The sequence below is a fragment of the Podarcis gaigeae genome (genome assembly GCF_964106915.1).
Source record: "Podarcis gaigeae genome assembly, chromosome: 10".
Lineage (NCBI taxonomy): Eukaryota > Metazoa > Chordata > Lepidosauria > Squamata > Lacertidae > Podarcis > Podarcis gaigeae.
In genome coordinates, this window is record NC_139686.1 from 620,708 (window position 1) to 644,629 (window position 23,922).

Consider the following 23,922-nt stretch of genomic DNA (forward strand, 5'->3'; position numbering starts at 1 on the left):
GGTCTATAATTTTTGACCTGAGTTAAATCTGCGTCTTGCTTGGGGATAAACGTAATGTATGCCTCTTTCCAGGTCTCTGGGAATTCTCCTTTCCTTAAAATGTTATCCATAGTTTCTTTCAGAGGTCCCACCAAAATGGATTTCATCTCTTTGTAATAACCTGCGGTGAATCCATCAGGACCTGGGGCTTTTCCCCTCTTTAACTCTTTAATTACGTCTTCTATTTCATCACTTCCTATTGGGGTATTCAGCTGTTGTCTTTCCTCCATTGAGATTTTTTTCGCCCCTTTATCCTTCAGAAATCTCTCTATTCTCCTTAAACTAATTTTCTCTTTGTTGGAATATAATCTTCTATAATAATTGAGAAACTCTCCCCTAATTTCTTTAGGCTCTGATTTCTATTTCTCTCCCACCTTTATTTTGTTTATTGTGCTCCTTTCCTTCCTCTTTTTAATTTGCCATGCTAACCACTTGCCTGACTTATTTGCAAACTCAAAGTTTTTTTGTCTTATTTTTTTTATATTCCATTCCACCTCTCTGTTTATTATTGTGGCAAATTGAGCTTGTAAAATTTTTATATTTTCTTTTGCTTTCTGGCAATTGGGTTTTTGGGATAATTTCTGTTCGTTTGCCATTATCTGCTTCAAAATCTCATCTTTCCCTTTCTCTCTCTTGTTTTTGATTGCATTCTGCTGGATAAAATAACCTCTTATTACTGCCTTACTTGCTTCCCATACTACGTTAGCTTTTGTTCCTTTACCGCGGTTTTCCATGAAATATTGCTTTAGTTTTTCCTGCGCTATCTCAACAATTTTTTGATCCTCCAGCAGATAATCCTTTAATCTCCATCTAAAAGTTCTTGGCTCCAGGCTTTTTAATTCCAACTCCATCGGATTATGATCTGAGAATACACTCGGTCTTATTTCTATTAGTTTAATTCTTGGGCATAATTCGCTTGAGATCCATATCTGATCAATACGTGACAACGACTGGTTTGGTTCGGAGTGGAAGGTGAATTGTTTATCCAGTGGGTGTTTAAGACGCCAAATATCTATCAAATTACCGTTATCTACCATTGAGAAGAAGGATTTTGGTAGCTTCCCATTCTTACTTCCTTCTTCCCTACACCTATCAGCTTCTAGAGAGACCACCCCATTCAGATCACCCATTAGAATAATTTTCTGATCGACAAATTCACATATTTTCTCTTCCAATTTTTTGAAAAATTCCGACTTATTATCATTTGGGGCATGTACCCCAATTACCACCAAATTTTCTCCTTGCCAATTGATACGGACCCCTATTATTCTGCCCTCTTCGTCTTTAAATATTGGTTTAGCCTCAATCTTATTTTTGATATAAAAAACCACCCCTCTTTTCTTCTCTTTGTCCAAAGACTCAAATTCATTTCCTAACCTCCTATTAATCAGTATTTTCCTGTGCCTTCTTGCTACGTGTGTTTCTTGGAGACAAATAATATCTAGATTTTTCTTTTTCAGATATTGTTCAATTTTATTCCTCTTTTTTTTGTCGTTTATCCCATTAATATTCCAACTCCAGATTTTTAACCCCATTGTTTCTATTGTTCCCTTAAAATTTCCTTATCTTTATAAATTTCCTGGATCTTCCTCTTCTGGCTCTCCTTCTGGCTCTTCGTCCGGTCCACTCCCTCCCCCTTCCTCCACTTCTTTTGATTCAGATTCTCCTGAGGCTCCTCCTTCCGCTCCCCCCTTTCCGTTCATCTCCACCCTTAATTCTTTATATTTCCTCAAGAATTTCCCGGTTTCCTCCTGGTTTGATAGCTTATGCTTCTTGCCTCCATATATAAAGGATAACCCTTCCGGGAATTCCCATCTAAATTCAATTTTATTTTTCTTCAGTGCTTGCACCAACAATTTATAAGAATCTCTACGTTTAAGTAGTCTGATTGGGACGTCTTTAAAGATAATAATATAATTTCCCTCTATATTCAATCTCTTTTCCCTATTCCTTAAGAGTATTTTATTCCTCATTTCTTTATCCTTAAATGTTATCAGGCAATCGCCTGTATATTTCTTTACTCTTATTGAACTGACCCGCATTCTAAATGCACTCTGCACATTTTTGGCCATTTCCTCGACTGTCATCCCCATCCCCAGTCCGTAGATGATTTTTAAGGTCTCCACTCTGATTGAACCTCTTTCCACACTCGATACATTTAAATGGTTTCTCCCCTGTGTGAATCCATTGATGTTGTCTAAGATTTCCACTCTGACTGAAGTTCTTCCCACACTCCCCACACTTAAAAGATTTTCTCTCTTTGTGAGTCCTCTGGTGTGTTCTAAGTTTTGCATTGAAAGAGAAGTTCTTTCCGCACTCCATACCTTTAAGTGGGTTCTTTCCTTTTTGTGTTCATTGATGTGAACTATGTGTGCTCATTCAGTGAAGCATATTCCACATTTCACACATTTTAATGGCTATTCCCAATGAAACGAAAGGTGCCCTGTCCTTTGCAATTCTGTCTTCTCCATCACCTTTTTCAGAGTGGGCAGAAAGGAAATCCTGTTTGGGTTTCAAGAAAGAGAACACAGAAAAAAAGGGCACATCAATCGCCATTAGCACCTTCTCCTATTTCAACATCTCCTACATTCTCCCATGTCCTCCCCATGTTCCCAATGTTTAGGAAATGAAAATGGTATGATGTCAAATGGTAGCAATGCATCAGCAACCTTTCATAATCCTCTATCATATTTAATAACACAGCATGATCTTGGAATACTGTTGTCCTGTGGGACTGCCTTTCAAATCAAGTGTTTGCCCCCGTTTCCACCTCTAGTTCTTCATGAATCACCTGCACAGTCCCACTGACCTCAGGAGACCCATATGGACCATTTTGGGAGACCCAGGTCTACATCTCTTCCAGGGACTGTGGTCTGGGTCAGTCAGAGAACTAGTGACAAAGCTTGGTGCTTGGGGTCAGCTGAATGGGTGCTCAAGGAAGCTCCTGTTCTTGGAGATGGACCTCTGTCCTCATGCCTTGCATTGCATGGAGAGAGCAGGAGAAGCAGCTGGCACGTGGGAATCCCAGGCGGAAACAACCACCCCAATGGTTCTTTATAATGATGATGTGCTGCCTGATCCTGTGCTTGTCTTCTGACACAGGACTATCCTAATCTGGCACTGAAAAGCAGGATATTCAAGGCAAGGAGAGAACTGTACTTAATGGTAGGTGGCCATATTGGTCTGACACAGTTGAAGTAAAAAAGTAACAAAAATAGTCCAGTAGCACATTAGGGACCAACTAAGTTTCTTCTGGGTCTAAGCTTTCGTGTGCTTGCACACTTCTTCATATAGTGGAGGGTAGTGGGAGATGGTGGTAGGAGTACCCTTCTGAGAAAAACCCCCACCCCAACCTCCCATGATATACAAGGGTCTGGTGACATCAGTGTCAGTGTATCTGAAGAAGTGTGCATGCACACCAAAGCCTAGAACAAAATTAGCTGGTCCCTAAGGTGCTACTGGACTATTTTTTATTTTTTTATTTCAACTGCCTCAGACCAACACGGCTACCTACCTGAATCTAGATGTCATGGGGTGTTGGGGAGCTGTAGTTCTCCTTTGGTGGGGGACATGTCCTGCACCTCCTGGGGTCATTTCCCCACCCTTCATGCCCACCCTGCACTCAGCTCTCACCTGTGGCTTCCAGAAGCTGTCAGCATGCAACAGGGGTTCAAGGAACGGCTTCAACCGGCCGGCTAAACCAGGTGAGGAAAGCTGATGGGTCTCAAATCCTTGGGGGGCTGGGGAATTCTGCTGCACCTGAAGTCAAGCCCTGCTGGATGGAGAGGAGGAGAACAACCGTGAATCCCACAGTCCAGAAGGCAGATTCTGCCCGTGCGGAAGAGGAGGAACGTGAAGGGCAGAGGGGGCACGTCCACCTGGAGGCTTGTTATCTAGTCCCAGGGTTACTCTGACATTGAATTATATATAAATTACAGTATTGAAATGCGCCTGCTCCCACTTCCTATTCTGATATTACTCTACTCTGCTTGGTTGTTGCTTACTTGAGTACTGTTTTGGTATGCTAAGTCAGGGTTTTACTGTAAATTAAGTTTTTGATATTTTTTGGAACCTGTTCTGCTTATTTGTCTTCAGTACAGTCATACCTCATGTTATGTTTGCTTCAGGTTGTGCCTTTTCAGGTTGTGTCCTGTGGCATCCCAGTTACTTCTGGGTTTTTCCGCTCGTGCATGCGCAGACGTGCAAAATCAGGTCAGCGCATTTGCAGAAGCGGCGAATCGCAACCCACGCATGCACAGATGTGGGTTGCATTCTGCTCATGTTGCGAACTGGCCTCCAGAATGGATCCCGTTTGCAACCAGAGGTACCACTGTAATAGATTTCTCAGCTGAATTATTTTTTTCTGCCTCTGAGCGTTTTTTCCTACTCTGCTAATTATATCTCAGACTTGCTCTGGAGATCGTTATGGAGGAGCAAGATCTGCAACCTCAAGCCCTCATCAGCCTTGGCCCTGTGGCCCTGAAGGAGCATCTTCACCCCCATCACTCAGTCCGGACAGGGAGGTCCGCCTCTGAGGGTCTTCTGCTGGTTCCCTTGCTGTTAGAAGTGAAGTTCCAGGGAACCAGGCAGAGGGCCTCCTGCCCCATGGAATGCCCTCCCTTCAGAGGGCTAGGAAACAGGCAACCATCTCACATTTAGAAGACAGCTGTATCAGGAGGTTTTTAATGTTGGATGTTTTACTGTCTTGTATATGTACTGTAAGCTTCCCAGAGTGGCTGGGGAAACCCAACCGGATGGGCAGGGCATAAATTCTGCAATCATTCTTATCATCCCCCTGAGCACGGCCTTGGCTGGGGAGGGTGGGGTATAAATAAAATTTATTATTATTATTATTATTATTATTATTATTATTATTATCAGTATTATCAGTATCATCATTATCTTGTGATTTTTTAAAGTTATTTTGAAATTCATACTGCAATATTAGCTTACAAAATGTTATGGGTGGAGAAAATCACAGGGTTGCCATAAACTATAATCCCACCCACGAACTCTCATTCACATACAGTCTGTAAATTTGGGAAGGTCACACACCTCACCTGTGCTAATACTGGCAGCCTTTGGCCTGCACAGGCACACCCGTTGTGTAGAGCCTCCTGCCCCAGGCACTGTCTATCCTGAAAATGGCTCCTTTGACTGGGAATATTCATGCAGTCGCTGTCATCGGATGCTGAAGGATTGTATCTCAGCTTGTCAGTCACTCTGACACTGCCTTCAAAGAATAAGAGGAACAGAAATGCTTTTGAGGTGCAACTTCTGTATCAATCCTGAGAGCCATTCCATGGACTCTGCACCCCTGTTTCTGATGACAGGTGTACATTATCCTCATCCTCAAGAAAGGACAATTAAAGATGGAAGCCTGAGAGAGAGGAAAAGGTTTCTGGCTGCTTCCTGGGTGGGATTGCGGAAACCAAGAGCCGCTTCTGAGAAGGCCTCCCCCCTCCCCTCTTCCTCTGGGGATTTCCTCTCCTCTCCAGGGGACCAGTGGTTGGACTGGGCAGAAGCGCTGTGTCTGGACAGGGCAGGGGCTTATGGGGCGGGAAGAGGAGGGAGATTGCAGGAAGGAAGGGGTGGGGGGACTGGACCCCCACTTTGCAGGGATCCCTCTCTGGTCGCCTTGAAGGGGGGGGGTCGATTGCTGGGCGGGAGGGAGAAGCCAAGGCGGCCCCTCCGGAGATTCATCGTGGGCGTCATGATGGAGATGTCTCCCCAAAGACTGGTCTTCCTATCTCCCCACCCACCCTGCCAATGCTGCGCCTCCCTGCCTCGGGGATGCCCCCCTCCCTTCTCCCCCCCCTTCCATGACCCTCTCTCTTTCTCCCGGAGTCTCCCCTGCATCCAGAGGCTCCCTTGGTCCGGCTCATCCCTCGCCCTGCGCGCCACACCTCTCCATTCGCAGCCCCCCCCCCACAGGAGCAAGGGAGGGACAGCGGGGGGTCTCTATCCAGGCGTCTCTCGCGCCCCTTAACCCTTTCATGGGATTCGCGGAGCCTGGGAAACGGGGCGAGGGGTCCGCCCTGCGAGGAAAACCACCTTCGCAGCACGCGCGCCGGGATCCAGGCCCCACGGAAGGCGCTTGGGGGAGCTGGAGGGGTCTCTGGGTCCTCTTCTCCCCTCTCCGCCCCCCGCTGCCCCTTTACCTCTTTCTCCTCGCTCCCGATTCTCCTTTCCTGCAACATCCACGGGGGGGGGGGTGTCCCCTGCCTCCTCCCTCCCCTTTCCGAAAGCGCCCCCCCCAGCTACGGGGCAGAGCAGCAATCCGGAGTGGAAGCTCCACTTCCGGGAGAAGCAGGCAGGGTGGGAGGGGGCTCACCCCCCCCATTCCTGGAGCAGAAGCCGGATTGGAGGAGGAGGAGGAGGAGGAGGAGGAGGAGGAGGAGCAGCAATGTATTGGGGGGGTGATTTGGGATTGTGTGGGCGGGATGAGAGAAGGATGTGCCGGGAGGGGAGGGAAAGTTTTGAGCGGGTGGGGGGGGGAGGAGGAGATGAAATCTCTCCCCCCCCCCCGTCTTCCTTCTGGGATCAGGAGAGGGGGGAGGGGCTGATCCCGACAATCCAACAGCGAAGTCACAAAATGAGTTCTGCATGGAAATCAGATCAGACTCCGAGTTCGGGTTTTGGCAACATGACAAGTCTGTCTGTCCGTCGGGATCCCTGAGGATTCCTGCTCCCTGCCTTTTCCGGGCCAGCCGGAGAGATCACTGGAAAGGGCGGATTTCTTGACTCCAGAATCCATCACCGCAGACCCCTTTCATTCAGGCCTAGAGATCTGCTCTTTGGACCAGTCTGCTTGGATCATGGGGATCACCAATGGATCATATGGATCATCACTAGATCATCCATGATGTCATACCCGTCTCACGGAGGGGGGGGCTCAGGAAGAATCTCCTGCCACGTGACTGGGGGAGTCTGGGGGCTGACGGGGGTCAGACAGGGCTGCTGTTTTGCTCTCCTTACTATTTCAGCTCAGGTTTTACTGAAATCGGAGGATTCATTGAGGAAACGGGGCTACGTTGCAAAGAGGCAAATGTGTATACTTTGTAACCACCCAGTGAGTTGTGTTGCAAAGGCCATTTGCAGAAAGGCTCCTATTGTGTCACCTGCGACTACATGCCGGAGTTTGGGTCTTTTTGCGGAAATGTGTTGGTGTAAATGCGCTCATCCTCGTGCATTTATAATGGCAAGACATTAAATCCCATGAGATCCACAAGCACCAAAACCGTAAGCCCACATATGCTTCATGCTCCGGCATGGGGTGGGGGGGTAGCAGGTGGGGGCATGGTTGGTGCGTGTCCCAGGGGCATGGCGCACCCCTCTACCTCCGCCAGTGGTCGTCTCCCCAATGTTTAAGGTAAAGGTAAAGGGACCCCTGACCATTAGGTGCAGTGACCGACTCTGGGGTTGCGGCGCTCATCTCGCTTTACTGGCCGAGGGAGCTGGCGTTTGTCCGCAGATATCTTCTGGGTCATGTGGCCAGCATGACTAAGCTGCTTCTGGCGAACCAGAGCAGTGCACGGAAACGCCGTTTACCTTCCCGCCGGAGCGGTACCTATTTATCTACTTGCACTTTGACGTGCTTTTCAACTGCTAGGTTGGCAGGAGCAGGGACTGAGCAACGGGAGCTCACCCCGTTGCGGGGATTCGAACCGCCGACTTTCCGATCGGCAAGCCCTAGGCTCTTTCGTTTAGCCCACAGTGCCACCCGCGTCCCATTTTAACTCTTAAGAAAATGTAAATGTAGGCTTCACCTCCTTCATGACCCTGGAAGCGGATAGGCATGTAGGCAGCGAGAACAGGGCCTCCTGCCATATTCCCCTGAGCGTGAGAGCACTTACACTTCGCCCCACCCAGGGAGTGACCAAGGGGCGACAACAGACTTCCACAGAGGCAGCTGACCAAGCCAGGTGTTCTGAAAGCCCATCTCAGGAGAAGCCCTGAGGGCAAGGATGTATGTGGGTAGTTTTATTGTTCTTTGGGTGGTGGGTACTTGAGAGGTGTCCGGAGATGTATCTGATAGAAGGATGAACTGCTGAACTTGTGTAACCCTTTGATACCCCTCCCCACTTGTGACATACTAGTGAAGATGCTACTATGAATAAATCTGAGTGAAGGGGGGGGGAGTTATAAAGGTTGATGTCACCCCAGGCTCAGGGTTCTTGCTCTGTGTGGGAATCTCTTGTGCAACAATAAAGATCGTGGTCTACTGATCGCCGGTATGCTCCAGATTACAGTGGTACCTCTAGTTACAAACTTAATTCGTTCCAGAGGTCTGTAACTCTTCAAGGTTAGCGGAGTTTGTAATGTGAAGCGTTTGTAACCTGAGCTGTTTGTAATTCGAGGTACCACTGTACTTGGCTGGAACTTCCTTCTTTCACTGACCTCACAGACTCATGGGGGGACTTGCACCCCAACGAGCTGGGCTGTTGAGTAGCCTCTCAACCTGGGATTTTCCTTATCACTGGCCATCCCCTTTGAGTATAGGGGTCAATGCCCCTATTCCTCCAGCAGGAGCGATTGTGGGGATTCCATTCAGCTGTGCCGTTCCCAAAGGGCAATTCTTCTTCAGCCATGGTGGGATCAGAAAGGCTAGAAGCTGAAGAGGTTTCCCTTGGAGTAGGCTTTGCTTCGTTTTCTGCTGACCTCAGTCTCTTGGATTGTGGCCAGCTTTCCTCTTCCATTTCCCTGAATGCTGACCAGTGTTGGATGTGTGGGGAAGCAAAATTCACCCCAGAACTTTTCTGCAGGGTTCCCTTGACTGCGCAGAAGGAAGGAGGGAGGGGGGAACACGTATTAATGAAGGGACAGTACTCTGAATGGAGAGGGGCAGAAGCAGAGTCCCCTCAAGATCAGTATTGGGACCTGTGGCTTTTCAACTTTTTCATAAATGATCTAGACTTAGGAGGGAGCAGGGAGGGGGAGGTTGGTGATGGCAGCAAATTGTCCAGGGTTGTTCAAACAGAGATTGCAAGGAGCTCCAAAGGGACTTCTCCAAACGGGGTGAATGGGCAGAAAATACAGTTCATTGTCAATGAGATTAAAGTGATGCATGTTGGGACAAAAAAACCCTACGCCCATTAATATAATGTACAGGCTCATGGGGTCTGAACTGGCTTTCTGTGTGTGCTCTGGGAGACCAGGGGAGAGGGGAGCTGGTCGCAGCAGGAGGGGGAGTCTCCCTGGATGCTTCAGCAGCCGGCCTCCTCTGGGTCTCCTGGCCCCCTCTTCTCCTCCCTCTGAGCCTGAACTGCTCTCTGCCCCAGCCTCTTCCCGCTCATCATACCCTGTTTCCTCCTCAGCTTGCAACACCTCCCCTCCCGTTCTGCTCCCTTTCCTCCCTCTTTCTGCTCACTGCCATCCCCCCACCAGTCCCCAGGATCTAAGCCTTCTTCCCTTGTAGCTCCCCCAACTGGTGCCTCCCCCCCTGCACCCAGCTGTTCCATGACAGCAAAAGCAGAAGCAACAGTAAAATCAGTATGATAGCAGTATGAACTGTGGTCCTCTGGTAGGAAAACTCCCTAGCAGCATGACTGAATAAAAACTTCTGGGACTATGGAAAAATACTACCTTCCCCAAACCCCAGAATAAGGAGGAGCTCTGGGGTTGCCCCATGGGGTTCAAGAGTGAAGATGGGCCCCCCAGGAGACTTCCCTGGTCCCTGCAGCCCCTCCGTTTAACTCTTGCAATTAGGCTTGGGGGGAAATCACCCATTAACTTACAGTATTATCAGTTTTCTTCAGAATGCTTAGGAGGCAGGGATGAAGTTTGGGTGAAGAAGCAGTGCTTGGAGATCATGCGGTGGGGGGATGACAGAGTTTGGTGCAAAAACCGTCTTGCATGCTTGAGTAGCGCAACTCCAGGGCATGAGCCAAGTAGCAGCAGGGTAGGGGCCACGTGTAGAGCAAGTCCCACACTGAGGTCAGAAACACACACAGAGGCAGCGGGACTTCTTCAGTAATAGTTTACTGAGCTTTCAAAGCATACATTCTCACTGGGTCCCCAGTGAGGCACAAAACATAGCTCCTGAGAGCAAATCCAGTTTCAGCAATAGAAAAATACAGCACACAGGACATCCAAGTCAGGCACACCAACCGGCAGAAGGGAGCAAGGGAGGAAAGAGGCTGGAAGGACACAGGGCAAAGGATGTGTGTCTTTCGCTTCCTGTCGTCTGGGAGGGAAGTCAGCAACTCAAAATCTGCAGGGGCTTCACGAAGAAAAGCTTTCTGCCGGCTGCTTCCAGGCAAATGAGCATCCCAGAAACACGAACTGTGATATGTGGTGTGTTGCCATATCAATTGTTTTTGAAAAGTTATCACAATGTGGTCTAGAAACCGGTATAGGATGAGATTAATAGATCGCCCAGCCCTAATCCTCACTCACCACCAGAAATACAGATTCACCAACTCCCCCTCACTATCAAAAGGTACCTTACATCTAAAATTTTACTCACTAGTGTGAGACATTACCTTCATAATTTCATTACTATACAATTTTACATATAAACAGAAGAACCTCAAATACATGACATGCTTTTAAGATGGATTTTCTGCTGAGTTCATTGCTGTGAAGAAAAGAGTAAACTCTGAAAGGTACATGTCCCACACTCCATACATCTCAATGGGTTCTCCCCTCTGAGTCCTTAGATGTTCCTCAAACACTCCATTATAACTCAAGCCCTTTCTGCAATCTTTCCCTTTAAACAGCTTCTCCTCTTTGAGGGTTGATGGGTTTGTAGGGTGTCAACTGTTGAAGTTCTTCCTGTCCATGAGTCTGTGGATGTAGGGCTTCCACTAGGACTGAACCTCTGTCTATTTGACATTTCTATGGTTTCTCTCATGTGGGAGTTTGTTGATGTAAATCAAGGGTTCCACTCGGACTGAAGCTCCTTCCAAACTCCATACATTTAAATGATTTCTCCCCTGTGTCAGTCAGATGATGTCTTCTAAGGCTTGCATTGAAACTGAAGCTCTTTGTATTGATGGAAGAGATTCATAAAGACCAAGCGGGCTTTCTCCCGGGAAGACACTTGTCTGATAATTTGAGGAACATAATTGATATTTTGGAAAAACTAGAAGTGAATATAAACACTAAAGCAGTTCTGATATTTGTGGATGCGGAGAAAGCTTTTGACAATATCTCTTGGAGTTTCATGAAGAAGAACCTACAGGGGATGGGGGTAGGCCAAGGTTTTGAAAATGGTATAGGTGCAATATTGTAAATAACGTGGTGACGGAAGAATTTAAGATAGAAAAAGGGACACGACACGGGTGCCCAATCTCCCCACTGCTTTTCATATCGGTCCTGGAGGTTCTGCTGAATATGATTAGAAGGGACCGGTTGGTTAAAGGTATACAGGTCGGAGCCAAACAGTACAAACAGAGAGCATTTGCAGATGACTTAGTATTGACGTTACAGGAGCCAGAATCTAGTACTAAAAGGGTTTTAGAATTAATTCAAGGATTTGGTCAAGTGGCAGGATTTAAACTGAACAAGTTAAAAACTAAGGTTTTAGAGAAAAATTTAACACCGATTGAAAGAGAGAGGTTTCAGAATGAGACAGGCCTGACTGTGGTTAAGAAAGTGAAATACTTGGGGATTAATATGACAGCCAAAAATGAGAGCTTATTTAAAGATAATTATGAAAAATGTTGGACAGAAGTGAAAAAAGATTTAGAAATTTGGTCAAATTTGAAGCTTTCACTGTTGCGTCGTATTGCTGTGATAAAAATGAATGTATTGCTTAGAATGTTGTTTTTGTTTCAGACATTGCAAATTGTGGACAAGATGGACAGTTTCAAGAAGTGGCAGAGAGATATCTCTAGATTTGTCTGGCAGGGCAAAAAGCCCAGAATAAAATTTAAGATATTATCTGATGCAAAGGAAAGGGGTGGATTTGCCCTGCCAGACTTTAAACTTTACTATGAATCAGCAGCTTTTTGCTGGTTGAAAGAATGGCTACTTCTTGAAAATACAGACATTTTGGATCTAGAAGGCTTTAACAATGTATTTGGATGGCATACATATTTATGGTATGATAAGGTCAAAGCACATAAAGCATTCAGAAATCATATTGTCAGGGAAGCATTGTTTAATGTTTGGATAAGATACAAGGATTTACTGGAAAATAAAACCCCAAGGTGGTTGTTACCGATGGAAGCGAAAGCTCTGAAAAGGCTCAATATGGAGGCCAAATGGCCAAAATATTGGGAAATTTTGGAACAAGAAGGAGATAGACTGGAACTGCAGAGTTTTGAGAAATTAAAAAACAAAGTGTGAGACTGGCTTCATTATTATCAGATAATGGAGGCATATAATTTGGATAAGAAAATTGGCTTCCAGGTGGAAAAATCAAAATTAGAAACAGAACTGTTAGAACCCAAAACTAAGATTTTGTCAAAGATGTATAACTTGCTGTTGAAATGGAACACTCAGGATGAAACGGTGAAATCTGCTATGATTAAATGGGCACAAGATGTTGGACATAATATTATGTTTGCTGACTGGGAACAGTTATGGACCACAGGTATGACGTTTACGGCATGTAATGCCCTAAGAGAGAATATTATGAAAATGATATACAGGTGGTACATGACCCCAGTCAGGCTAGCAAAAATTTATCATTTGCCCGATAATAAATGCTGGAAATGTAAAGAAACTGAAGGTACATTCTTTCACCTTTGGTGGACGTGCCCAAGGATTAAGGCCTTCTGGGAAATGATATATAATGAACTGAAAAAGGTATTTAAATATACCTTCTTGAAGACACCAGAGGCCTTTCTTCTGGGCATTGTCGGCCAATTGGTGTCAAAGAAAGTCAGAACTTTTTTTATGTACGCTACAACAGCAGCAAGAATACTCATTGCAAAGTATTGGAAAACACAAGAACTACCCACTTTGGAAGAATGGCAGATGAAGGTGATGGACTATATGGAACTGGCAGAAATGACTAGCAGAATCCGAGACCAGGGAGAACGAGTCAGTGGAAGAAGATTGGAAGAAATTTAAAGACTATCTACAGAAATATTGTAAAATTAATGAATGATAGAATGATGTTGGATAGCAATTAAGGGTTCCCAGCTGTAATGCTTTAAGAGAATATGAAAAAAGGGGTTATAAATGGGTTAAAATCTAATGGTAAGGATTTGCTGAACCAATGAATTGAAGCGGAATACAAAAAAGGGAGGTATGAGGTGGTCTGGGAAATAAGCTAAAGGAAAATAAGTAATAGAAAATACGTGTGTTTTTAACTGTTTTTATTTTGTATTTTTCCTTTTCTTTTTCATTTTTACGGTAATATTTCAAAAATCTTAATAAATATTATATATATATAAAAAGAAAAGAAACTGAAGCGCTTTACGCATTCCATGCATTCTTATGGTTTCTCCCCTGTGCGTGTCCGTTGATGTATATTGAGGTGTCCATTCTTACTGAAGCTCTTTCCACATTCCATACATTTAAATGTTTTCTCCCCTGTGTGAATCCGTTGATGTGTTTTAAGGTTTCCACTTCGACTGAAGCTCTTTCCTCACTCAATGCATTTAAATGGTTTCACCCTTTATGAGTCCGTTGATGTTTTCTAAGGTTTCCAATCTGAATGAAGCTCTTTCCACAGTCCACACATTTATATGGTTTCTCCCCTGTGTAAATCCGTTGATGTGTTTTAAGGTCTCCATTCTGACTGAAGCTCTTTCCGCACTCAATGCATTTAAATGGTTTTCCCCCTGTGTGGGCCAGTTGATGTCTTCTAAGGCTTGCATTGAAACGGAAGCTCTTTCCACATTCCATGCATTAAATGGATTCTCCCCTTTGTGAGTCTGCTGGTGTAATTTAAAGTCTCCTTTTTGACTGAAGCTCTTCCCGCATGCCATACATTCATATGGTTTTCCCCTGCCTGTGTGAGTCCGTTGATGTGATCTAAGGCCTGCATCAAAACTGAAGCTCTTTCCACACTCCATACATTTATATGGTTTCTCCCCTGTGTGAATCCGTTGATGCTTTCTAAGGTTTCCACTATCACTAAAGGTCTTTCCGCACTCCCTACATTTAAAAGGTTTCTCCCCTGTATGCGTCCGTTGATGCATATTGCGGTTTCCAATCTGACTGAAGCTCTTTCCACACTCCATACATTTATATGGTTTTTCACCCGTGTGAGTCCGTTGATGTATTCTAAGTTTATCACTCTGACTGAAGCTCTTTCCACACTCCATACATTTATATGGTTTCTCCCCTGTGTGAGTCTGGTGATGTTTATTGAGGTGTCCACTCCGACTGAAGCTCTTTCCACACTCCATACATTTATATTGTTTCTCCCCTGTGTGAGTCCGTTGATGTTTATTGAGGTGTCCACTCCGACTGAAGCTCTTTCCGCACTCCATACATTGAAATGGTTTTTCACCCGTGTGAGTCCGTTGATGTGAACTTAAGTGTCCACTCCGACAGAAGCTTTTTCCACACTCCATACATTGAAATGGTTTCTCTCCTGTGTGAATCCGTTGATGTTTTCTCAGGTCTCCACTCAGCCTGAAGCTCTTTCCGCACTCTATACATTTATATGGTTTCTCCCCTGTGTGAATCCGTTGATGTTTTCTAAGGTCTCCACTATCACTATAGCTCTTTCCGCACTCTATACATTTATATGGTTTCTCACCTGTGTGAGTCCGTTGATGCATATTGCACTGCCCTCTCTGAATGAAGCTCTTTCCACACTCCATACATTTATATGGTTTTTCACCAGTGTGACTTCGCTGGTGTAATTTAAGTTCTGCATTCTGCCTGAAGCTCTTCCCACACTCCATGCATTTAAAAGGTTTTTCACCCGTGTGAATCCGTAGATGTGAACTTAAGGGTCCACTCTGACGGAAGCTTTTTCCACACTCCATACATTGAAATGGTTTCTCCCCTGTGTGAATCCGTTGATGATTTCTAAGGTCTCCACTCAGCCTGAAGCTCTTTCCGCACTCTATACATTTATATGGTTTCTCCCCGGTGTGAATCCGTTGATGTTTTCTAAGGTCTCTACTATCACTAAAGCTCTTTCCGCACTCTATACATTTATATGGTTTCTCCCCTGTGTGATTCTGTAGATGTGAACTTAAGTGTCCACTCTGACGGAAGCTTTTCCCGCACTCCATGCATTTAAATGGTTTTTCCCCTGTGTGAGTCTGCTGATGTATATTGAGGAATCCTCGCTGACTGAAGTTCTTCCACACTCCCTGCATTGTAATCCTTTCTTGTCCATGTAAATCCGCTGATGTGTTCTAAGTTTTCCACTATCAGCAAAACTTTTCCCACACTCCATACCTTTAAATGGTTTCTCCTCTCGGAGTCATTGATGTGAGCTATGTGTGCTCATTCAATGAAGCATATCCCACATTTCACACATTTTAATTTCTATTCCTCATGAAACGAAAGGTGCCCCATTCCTTGGAATTCTGAATGTCTTCTCCATCACCTTCTTCAGAGTGGGAGGAAAGGAAATCCTGTTTGGGTTTCAAGGAAGAGAACAAAGGGAAAGAGAGCACATCAAGCTCCATTAGCCCCTTCTCTTATTTCAACATCTCCTACATTCCCCCGCCTCCTACCCATGTTCCCAAATTTTTGGAAATGAAAAAGCAATGTCATCAAATGATAGTAATGCATCACCACCTTTCATGATCCTCAATCATCGTTAATAAAGCAGCATGATCTCGGAATACAGCCTTTTCAAATCAATTGTTTCCTCACAGGAAAGGCAGCTGCTTTCTGTCCGTGAACAGGCCCTCTCTTTCTCTGGTCCATCGTTCCTTTGGACATTCCCCATCCTCTGCATCATAATCCTCCATCCACCTCTGGGCCATGTTCAGAAAGTGGTGGGGGGATGAGTGTTCAGACCCCTGGGCCCTCACTTGTGGGGTGCCTCAGGGTTCCGTCCCCCCCCACGCTTTTTAACATCTATATGAAGCCGCTGGGAGAGATAATCAGGGGGGTTGGACTGGGTGTCCATCAATATGCAGATGATACCGAACTCTACCTCTCTTTCAAATCAGAACCAGTGAAGGCGGTGAAGGTCCTGTGTGAGTGCCTGGAGGCGGTTGGAGGATGGATGGCGGCTAATGGATTGAGGTTGAATCCTGACAAGACAGAAGTACTGTTTTTGGGGACAGGGGGCGGGCTGGTGTGGAGGACTCCCTGGTCCTGAATAGGGTAACTCTGCCCCTGAAGGTGCGCAGCCTGGGAGTCATTTTGGACTCACAGCTGTCCATGGAGGCACAGGTCAATTCTGTATCCAGGGCAGCTGTCTACCAACTCCACCTGGTACGCAGGCTGAGACCCTACCTGCCCGCAGACTGTCTTGCCAGAGTGGTGCATGCTCTAGTTATCTCCCGCTTGGACTACTGCAATGCGCTCTACGTGGGGCCACCTTTGAAGGTGACTCGGAAACTACAACTAATCCAGAATGCGGCAGCTAGACAGGTGACTGGGGGTGGCCGCCGAGACCACATAACACCAGTCTTGAAAGACCTACATTGGCTCCCAGTACATTTCCGAGCACAATTCAAAGTGCTGGTGTTGACCTTTAAAGCCCTAAACGGCCTCGGCCCAGTATACCTGAAGGAGCGTCTCCACCCCCATCGTTCTGCCCGGACGCTGAGGTCCAGCGCTGAGGGCCTTCTGGCGGTTCCCTCATTACGAGAAGCAAAGCTACAGGGAAGCAGGCAGAGGGCCTTCTCGGTAGTGGCGCCCTCCCTGTGGAACGCCCTCCCATCAGATGTCAAAGCAATAAATAACTACCTGACATTCAGAAGACATCTTAAGGCAGCCCTATTCAGGGAAGTTTTTAATCTGTGAGATTTTAGTGTATTTTTGGTTTTTATGGAAGCCGCCCAGAGTGGCTGGGGAAACCCAGCCAGATGGGCGGGGTACAAATAATAAATTATTATATATTATTATTATTATTATTATTATTATTATTATTGATCTTTATGAATCACCTGCACAGTCTCATTGGCCACAAGAGGTCCATGTGGACCATTTTGGGAGGCCCAGGTCTACATCTTCTCCAGGGACTGTGGTCTGGGTCAGTCAGAGAGCAGCATGATTCCCCATCCTCTGCATCATAATCCTCCATCCACCTCTAGATCTTTATGAATCACCTGCACAGTCCCATTGGCCACAGGAGGTCCATGTGGACTATTATGTGAGACCCTGGTCTACATCTTTTCTGGGTCAGTCAGAGAATTAGTGACAAGGCTTGGTGCTTGGGGTCAGCTGAATGGGTGCTCAGGGAAGCTCCTGTTCTTGGAGATGGACCTCTGTCTACATGCCTCGCATTGCATGGAGAGAGCAGGAGAAGCAGAAGAAAAGCAGCTGGCACATCAGAATCCCAGACCCCCACTGTTCCTTATAATAATGATGGGCTGCCTGATCTCGAGCGCATCCTAAAGTGACACTGAAAAAGCTGCATATGAAAGGCAAATGGATAACTGTACTAGTGAAAACTTCAACCTTGAATATGTAGTTTTGAATGATTGATGGCCTGAAGTTGTGTTATTTCTAGAGACATGAATTCATTCCACTTCTGTCTCAAATATAGCTATTATCTGATGTCATGAGGTGTCGTGGGAGCGGTAGTACCTTTGGTGGTCCCCACCCTGCACTCAGCTCTCACCTGTGCCTTCCAGAAGCTGTCAGGATGAATCAGGGGCCACAATCCCAGGAATGGCTTCAACCGGCTGGCAAAACCAGGTGAGGATAGCTGATGGGTCTCAAATCCTTGGGGGGCTGGGCAATTCTGCTGCACCTGAAGTCAAACCCTGGTGGATGGAGAGGATGAGAAGAACAGTGAATCCCACAGTCAAGAAGGCAGATTCTGCCCATCCTGCAGAGGAAAGTGAAGGGCCGATGGGATCGTCAACCGGGGAAGGGAGCCCATCGAGAAGGAAAACTCTGGTCCTAAACCTTCACTGCCTCGTGAGTTATGTTCAGGAGAAGAAAAGGCTATGGAGGGAAACCCACACAAATCCAGAGGGGAGTCTCTAAGACGGTGGATGGTGTCCTGCACACCTTCTTCATTCAACTCCTGCAGCCAAGCTGGTGCCAAACATACTGCTCTGCTTTCCTTGGGACCATATCAGCCGGGCTGAGAAGGGGGTCTGGTTGTCTAGGCAGCCCAGGACCCCCAAACCCACTGCCCAGGCTGGCAGTGCTACAAACACAGCAGTTTCAAGTGGGGAGATGGGCTCAGAGCTGTGTATCAAAGTGTCTCCGATGTGGAACAAGGGAAACAGAAACAAAATTTACATGATAAAGGTAAAGGTAAAGGGACCCCTGACCATTAGGTCCAGTCATGGCTGACTCTGGGGTTGCGTCACTCATCTCGCTTTATTGGCCGAGGGAGCCAGCGGCATACAGCTTCCGGGTCATGTGTCCAGCATGACTGAGCCGCTTCTGGCGAACCAGAGCAGCGCATGGAAACGCCCCTTACCTTCCCGCCGGAGTGGTACCTATTTATCTACCTGCACTTTGACGTGCTTTTGAACTGCTAGGTTGGCAGGAGCAGGGACCGAGCAATGGGAGCTCACCGCATCACGGGGATTCGAACCGCCGACCTTCTGATTGGCAAGTCCTACGCTCTGTGGTTTAACCCACAGCACCACCTGGATCCCATATTTACATCATACGGCACTGTAAAAGTATTCAAAATACTTGTTTTTCGAAGAAAAGACCACAATGTATCATGTGGCCCCTTCAAAGCTAAAGAAAGCTTTTGAGGGTGCAGGACCAAGAAAGCTCCTGTCGCCATGATCCTTCCAATGGGGATTCAGGCCTCATCATGGGACTGAAAATGCCCTGGTTGTGCTGGTTGATGATCTCCAACGGGCCAGAGGTTGAGGGGGAAGCTCTTTCCTGGTTCTGCTGGATCGCTCAGCGGCTTTGAAGACCTTTGGCCATGGTGTCCTTCTGGACCCTCTAGGGGAGCTGGGGGCCATGCTATGCAGTGGTTCCCCTCCTTCCTCCTGGGCCATGTCCAGAAAGTGGTGTTCAGACCCCTGGATGCTTACTTGTGGGGTGCCTCAGGACTCCATCCTCTCCCCCATGCTTTTTACTATCTATATGCAGCCACTGGGAGAGATCATCAGGGGGTTTGGGCTGGGTGTTCACCAGTATGTGGATGATGCCCAGCTCTTCCTTTCTTTTAAATTGGAACTAGTGAAGATGGTGAATGCCCTGTGTGTCTGTTTGGAGGTGGTTGGAGGATGGATGGCGGCTAAGACATTGAGGTTGAGTCCTGACAAGTCAGAAATACTGTCCCTGGGGGAGGGTGGGGGCACTCCTGGTCCTGATGGGGTAACTGTGCCCCTGAAGGACCAGGTGTGCAGCCTGGGGGTCACCGCCTTCTGGGATCCATTTGTGAACAGAATGTGTGAGTAAACTCTTTTTATACTTTTATAGAAGACTGTGTCGTGTCTATCTTTTTATGAGGGACTAAAGTGGAAATTACCAAGGAAACTTATTTTAGAGGCTTTAGCGAGCCTGAGCAAACGCATCCGCTGTAAGTTTAAAAGAGGGAATGTTACTCTGCTAAATTGTACAACTTGTTAACACAAGTTGGAAAGGATATAATCAAACAAAATATCCTCTCCTGCATTCCTGAACATTCCCAGTGTCATGGTTGCATTTTTCAGGCATAGAAAAGTACGGATCTAAGTACAGCGATAATTCCTAACCTATCGGTTCAAGAAGGTTCTGGTAGTTTTACTCTGTATGATTCAAAGCTGGTGTTTTCTCTAGATCATGGGGAGGCAAACTAAGGCCTGGGGGTATAAATGCGATGATGATCTTGTGGGGTTTTAAAAAGTTATTTTGGAATTCGTACTGCTATATCAGCTCACAAAATGTTATGGGTGGAGAAAATCACAGGGTTGCTGTAAAATATAATCCCACCCACGCCTTCTCATTTATATACAGTCTGTAAATTTGGGGAGGTCACACACCTCACCTGTGCTAATACTGGCAGTCTTTGGCCTCCACAGGCACACCTGGTGTGTAGAGCCTCCAGCCACAGGCACTGTCTATCAAGAAAAGTGGTCCTTTGACTGGGAAGATGACACGCAGCGTAAATTAATAATGCAGAGTTTTAAAGAAGCTTTACTGAATTAAAATAAGCTTCTTCATAAACAACATGGTTCCAAACAGTTTGACTGAGATTGCATACGGACTCTGCTCAGGGCTGAGACAGACAGACTCTTGCTGAAATCTTACAGAGAGCACAAAGTGCGACTGGCTACTACGTCACATGTCAGAATGACTCCACAGTTAGCAGTTAAGCCTGAATAAATTGAGGAGGCCCAAATGACTGTGCACTCCCTGCACTTCCCAGCCTGCTTTGCTGCTTCTGCTCTCAGGTGTCTTTGTCACTTGACAAAAGATTCATGCAGTCGCTGTCATCGGATGATGATGGGTTGTATCTCAGCTTGTCAGTCACTCTGACATTGCCTACAAAGAATAAGAGGAACAGAAATGCTTTTGAGGTGCAACTTCTGTATCAATCCTGAGAGCCATTCCAAGGACTCTGCACCTGTTTCTGATGACAGGTGTACATTATCCTCATCCTCAAGAAAGGACAATTAAAGATGGAAGCCTGAGAGAGAGGAAAAGGCTTCTGGCTGCTTCCTGGGTGGGATTGTGGAAACCAAGAGCCGCTTCTGAGAAGGCCTCCCCCCTCCTCTCTCGTCACGGCTAAAAATTGGCCGCTGTTTCTTTAATGCTTAAAAAGCTACGGGTTGTATATATAGAGTGAGAAATGTTAGTTTGGTGTTGGGTTGGTTGGTTGGTGAAAGCTGGCAGTGTTGATGTTTGTACAGTTGGTCAGACGCTTTTGCAGAAAGACGTTTGAGAATACAGTGGTACCTCGGGTTAAGTACTTAATTCGTTCCGGAGTTCCATTCGTAACCTGAAACTGTTCTTAACCTGAAGCACCACTTTAGCTAATGGGGCCTCCTGCTGCCACTGTGCCACCAGAGCACGATTTCTGTTCTCATCCTGAAGCAAAGTTCTTAACCCGATGTACTATTTCTGGGTTAGCGGAGTCTGTAACCTGATGCATATATAACCCGAGGTACCACTGTAAAAGCAGAAAGTACTCTGCAAGGATGCTCTTCTCGTGGACTCTTCTATGCTGACAAGGGTCCAAGGACCAGGCTGAGGCGACAAAGGGAGGCCAGAACCTTCTCTTTTCTTTTTACAAATACTGACATCTCTTCCTCTGGGGATTTCCTCTCCTCTCCAGGGGACCAAGGAATGGACTGGGCAGAATCGCTGTGTCTGGACAGGGCGGGGGGTTATGGGGTGGAGATTGCAGGAAGGAAGGGTGGGGGGACAGGACCCCCACTTTCCAGGGATCCCTCTCTGGTCGCCTTGAAGGGAGGGGTCGATTACTGGGCGGGAGAGAGAGGCCAAGGCTGTTCCACCAGAGATCCCCCGCAGCTGCCACAATGGAGACCCGATATCTCCCCCCCCCCGCCGCCAATGCTGCCCTTCCCTGCCCCAGGGATGCTCCTCTCCCTCCCCCCCCCAATTTCCTTGACCCCCTCCCTCTCTCCTGAGTCTCCCCTGCATCCAGAGGCTCCCTTGGCACCACTCCCCTCACCCCCTGCGCCCCCATCTCTCCAGCTGGAGGCGCCCCCCCCAAGAGAAGCAGGGGAGGGACAGGGGGGTCTCTATCCCTCGTGCCCGTTAACCCTTTCGTGGCCCACCTCTCTCTGCGCGGAGCCCCCAGCGCTCCGGGGATGCCTGCGCGGGGACACGGGGCGATGGGGTCCTCATGGGGACTCCCTGGGTGGGGGTCCCATGCCCGCCCCCGCCAAGGCGCCTATGGGGCCGAAAAAAGCTCCCTTCGCACCACGCGTGCCGGGATCCATGCCCCAAGGAAGGCGCTTGGGGGAGCTGGCGGGGGTCTCCTGCAACAGGAGCAAGGGAGGGACAGGGGGTCTCTATCCAGGCGTCTCTCGCGCCCCTTAACCCTTTCATGGGCCGCTTTTCTCCGCGCAGAGCCAGGGGAGACGGGTGAGGGGTCCGCCCTGCGAGGAAAGCCCCCTTGGCAGCACGCGTGCCGGGATCCAGGCCCCACGGAAGGCGCTTGGGGGAGCTGGAGGGGTCTCTGGGTCCTCTTCTCCCCTCTCCGCCCCCCGCTGCCCCTTTACCTCTTTCTCCTCGCTCCCGATTCTCCTTTCCTGCAACATCCACGGGGGGGGGGGTCCCCTGCCTCCTCCCTCCCCTTTCCGAAAGCGCCCCCCCAGCTACGGGGCAGAGCAGCAATCCGGAGTGGAAGCTCCACTTCCGGGAGAAGCAGGCAGGGCGGGAGGGAGGGAGGGGGGCTGCCCCCCCCCCACATTCCTGGAGCAGAAACCGGATTGGAGGAGGAGGAGGAGGAGCAATGTATTGGGGGCGGGATCTGGGGATTGTGTGGGCGGGATGAGAGGAGGAGGTGCCGGGAGGGGAGGGAAAGTGTTGGGGGGGGAGGAGATGAAATCCCCCCCCCGTCTTCCTTCTGGGGATCAGGAGAGGGGGGAGGAGCTGATCCCGACAATCCAACAGGGAAGTCACAAAATGAGTTCTGCCTGGAAATCAATCAGACTCCGAGTTCGTGTTTTGGCAGCATGACAGGTCTGTCTGTCCGTCGGGATCCCTGAGGATTCCTGCTCCCTGCCTTTTCCGGGCCAGCCGGAGAGATCACTGGAAAGGGCGGATTTCTTGACTCCAGAATCCATCACCGCAGACCCCTTTCATTCAGGCCTAGAGATCTGCTCATTGGACCAGTCTGCTTGGATCATGTGGATCACCAATGGATCATATGGATCATCCATGATGTCATACCCGTCTCAGGGGGGGGGGGGCTCAGGAAGAATCTCCTGCCACGTGACTGGGGGAGTCTGGGGGCTGACGGGGGTCAGACAGGGCTGCTGTTTTGCTCTCCTTCCTATTTCAGCTCAGGTTTTACTGAAATGGGAGGATTCATTGAGGAAACGGGGCTACGTTGCAAAGAGGCAAATGTGTCTACTTTGTAACCACCCAGTGAGTTGTGTTGCAAAGGCCATTTGCAGAAAGGCTCCTATTGTATCACCTGCGGCTACATGCCGGAGTTTGGGTCTTTTTGCAGAAATGTGTCTGTGTAAATGCACTTATCCCCGTGGATTCATAATGGCATGACATTAAATCCCATGAGATGTGCAAACTGGCTGCTTTTGGAAGCACCCCTCTGCAGCCCTGCCGGATGCATGCTTACTTAGGAGTAACCCCTACGCGGTTCAAAGGCAGGGGCGCCGACTTATAAAAAATATTGGGGGGGCCCATCCCGGGGTCCTGCCCCGGGAAGTTTTATAAGATCCGCTCCCGGCCCGTTGCTGCTGCTGCCGCCCGCCTCGTGGCCCCTCACCAGCTGAGGGAGGAGAGAGACCGAGAAGGAGAGAGATTCGTGGTGGGCAAGGCAAGTGCCCGCCGCGCCTCGCCTCCCACCGCCCCTCGTGCCGGCCACCCCCTCCCCTCCCTTCCCCGCGCGCGCTCGCTCGCTCGCCCTCCTCACCCCAGCTCTTGGCCGTTCGCCCCGGGAACTCGCCGCTGTTGGGGTTGTAGATGAACCTCCGCCACTCAGCCATAGACTGGCTGAAGGGCTTCTCCTCCTCCTTGGCCATAGCGCGCGAGAGAGAGAGAGAGGCTGGAAAGAGAGAGGGAGCTCGGCGTTTCGCGGGCGGCGGTTTTTCCCCTGCCGAAACAACAGCGGCTCCTCAGGACCGCTAAGTAACTCTCCCTCAGACGCCCGGCAGGAGAGCAGAAGAGAGGAAAAGGAAAGAGGGGCTGGGCCAGTCGCACGCACCGAGCAAAACTACT

General features: G+C 48.1%; 4 protein-coding genes across 9 annotated transcripts in view; 1 reads left to right on the plus strand and 3 right to left on the minus strand.

The window, feature by feature from the left end:
• Positions 1-6,423, minus strand: part of LOC310826030 (uncharacterized protein) — a 121,037-nt gene extending 114,614 nt beyond the window's left edge. The window contains exon 1 of one of the 2 annotated variants that reach the window (XM_083700487.1): positions 6,201-6,423. The gene's annotated coding sequence lies outside the window, so the exon portion shown is untranslated. The remainder of the gene's footprint in view (positions 1-6,200) is intronic. The other variant, XM_083700489.1, reaches the window with a different exon arrangement.
• The window catches only part of LOC310825836 (uncharacterized protein), a gene marked incomplete at its 3' end in the record, with an annotated part of 31,296 nt that extends 21,387 nt beyond the window's left edge, over positions 1-9,909 (minus strand). The window contains exons 1-2 of the mRNA XM_083699655.1: positions 9,777-9,909; positions 3,673-3,811 (exon numbers count right to left, since the gene is read on the minus strand). The remainder of the gene's footprint in view (positions 1-3,672; positions 3,812-9,776) is intronic.
• The window catches only part of LOC310826024 (uncharacterized protein), a 67,923-nt gene that overhangs the window by 12,582 nt on the left and 31,419 nt on the right, over positions 1-23,922 (plus strand). The gene's annotated exons all lie outside the window — the stretch shown is intronic.
• Positions 10,005-22,451, minus strand: LOC310826032 (uncharacterized protein). Of its 5 annotated transcripts, none has more exons than XR_014555601.1 (5): positions 22,239-22,451; positions 20,036-20,132; positions 17,705-17,849; positions 13,501-15,536; positions 10,005-10,950 (listed from the first exon to the last, which is right to left on the minus strand). XR_014555601.1 is itself a non-coding variant. In XM_083700492.1 (5 exons), exons 4-5 carry the CDS (start codon positions 15,273-15,275, stop codon positions 10,891-10,893), a joined length of 1,752 nt encoding a protein of 583 aa, XP_083556618.1. In that variant the 5' UTR covers positions 15,276-15,536; positions 17,705-17,849; positions 20,036-20,132; positions 22,239-22,399; the 3' UTR covers positions 10,005-10,890. The 5 variants fall into 5 exon arrangements, 2 of the variants coding, with proteins under 2 accessions (XP_083556618.1, XP_083556617.1); XM_083700492.1 differs by having other exon boundaries at positions 10,005-10,976; positions 13,610-15,536; positions 22,239-22,399; XR_014555602.1 differs by lacking the exon at positions 20,036-20,132 and having other exon boundaries at positions 22,239-22,425.

Coding starts and splice junctions, on each gene's coding strand:
- LOC310826032 (XM_083700491.1), bottom strand. CDS start 15,275: ATGCAGGGAGTGTGGAAGAACTTCAGTCAGCGAGGATTCCTCAATATA. Junction 10,977..13,609: donor CATCAACGGACTCATAAAGG/GTGAAACCATTT, acceptor TGACTGACACAG/GGGAGAAATCATTTAAATGT.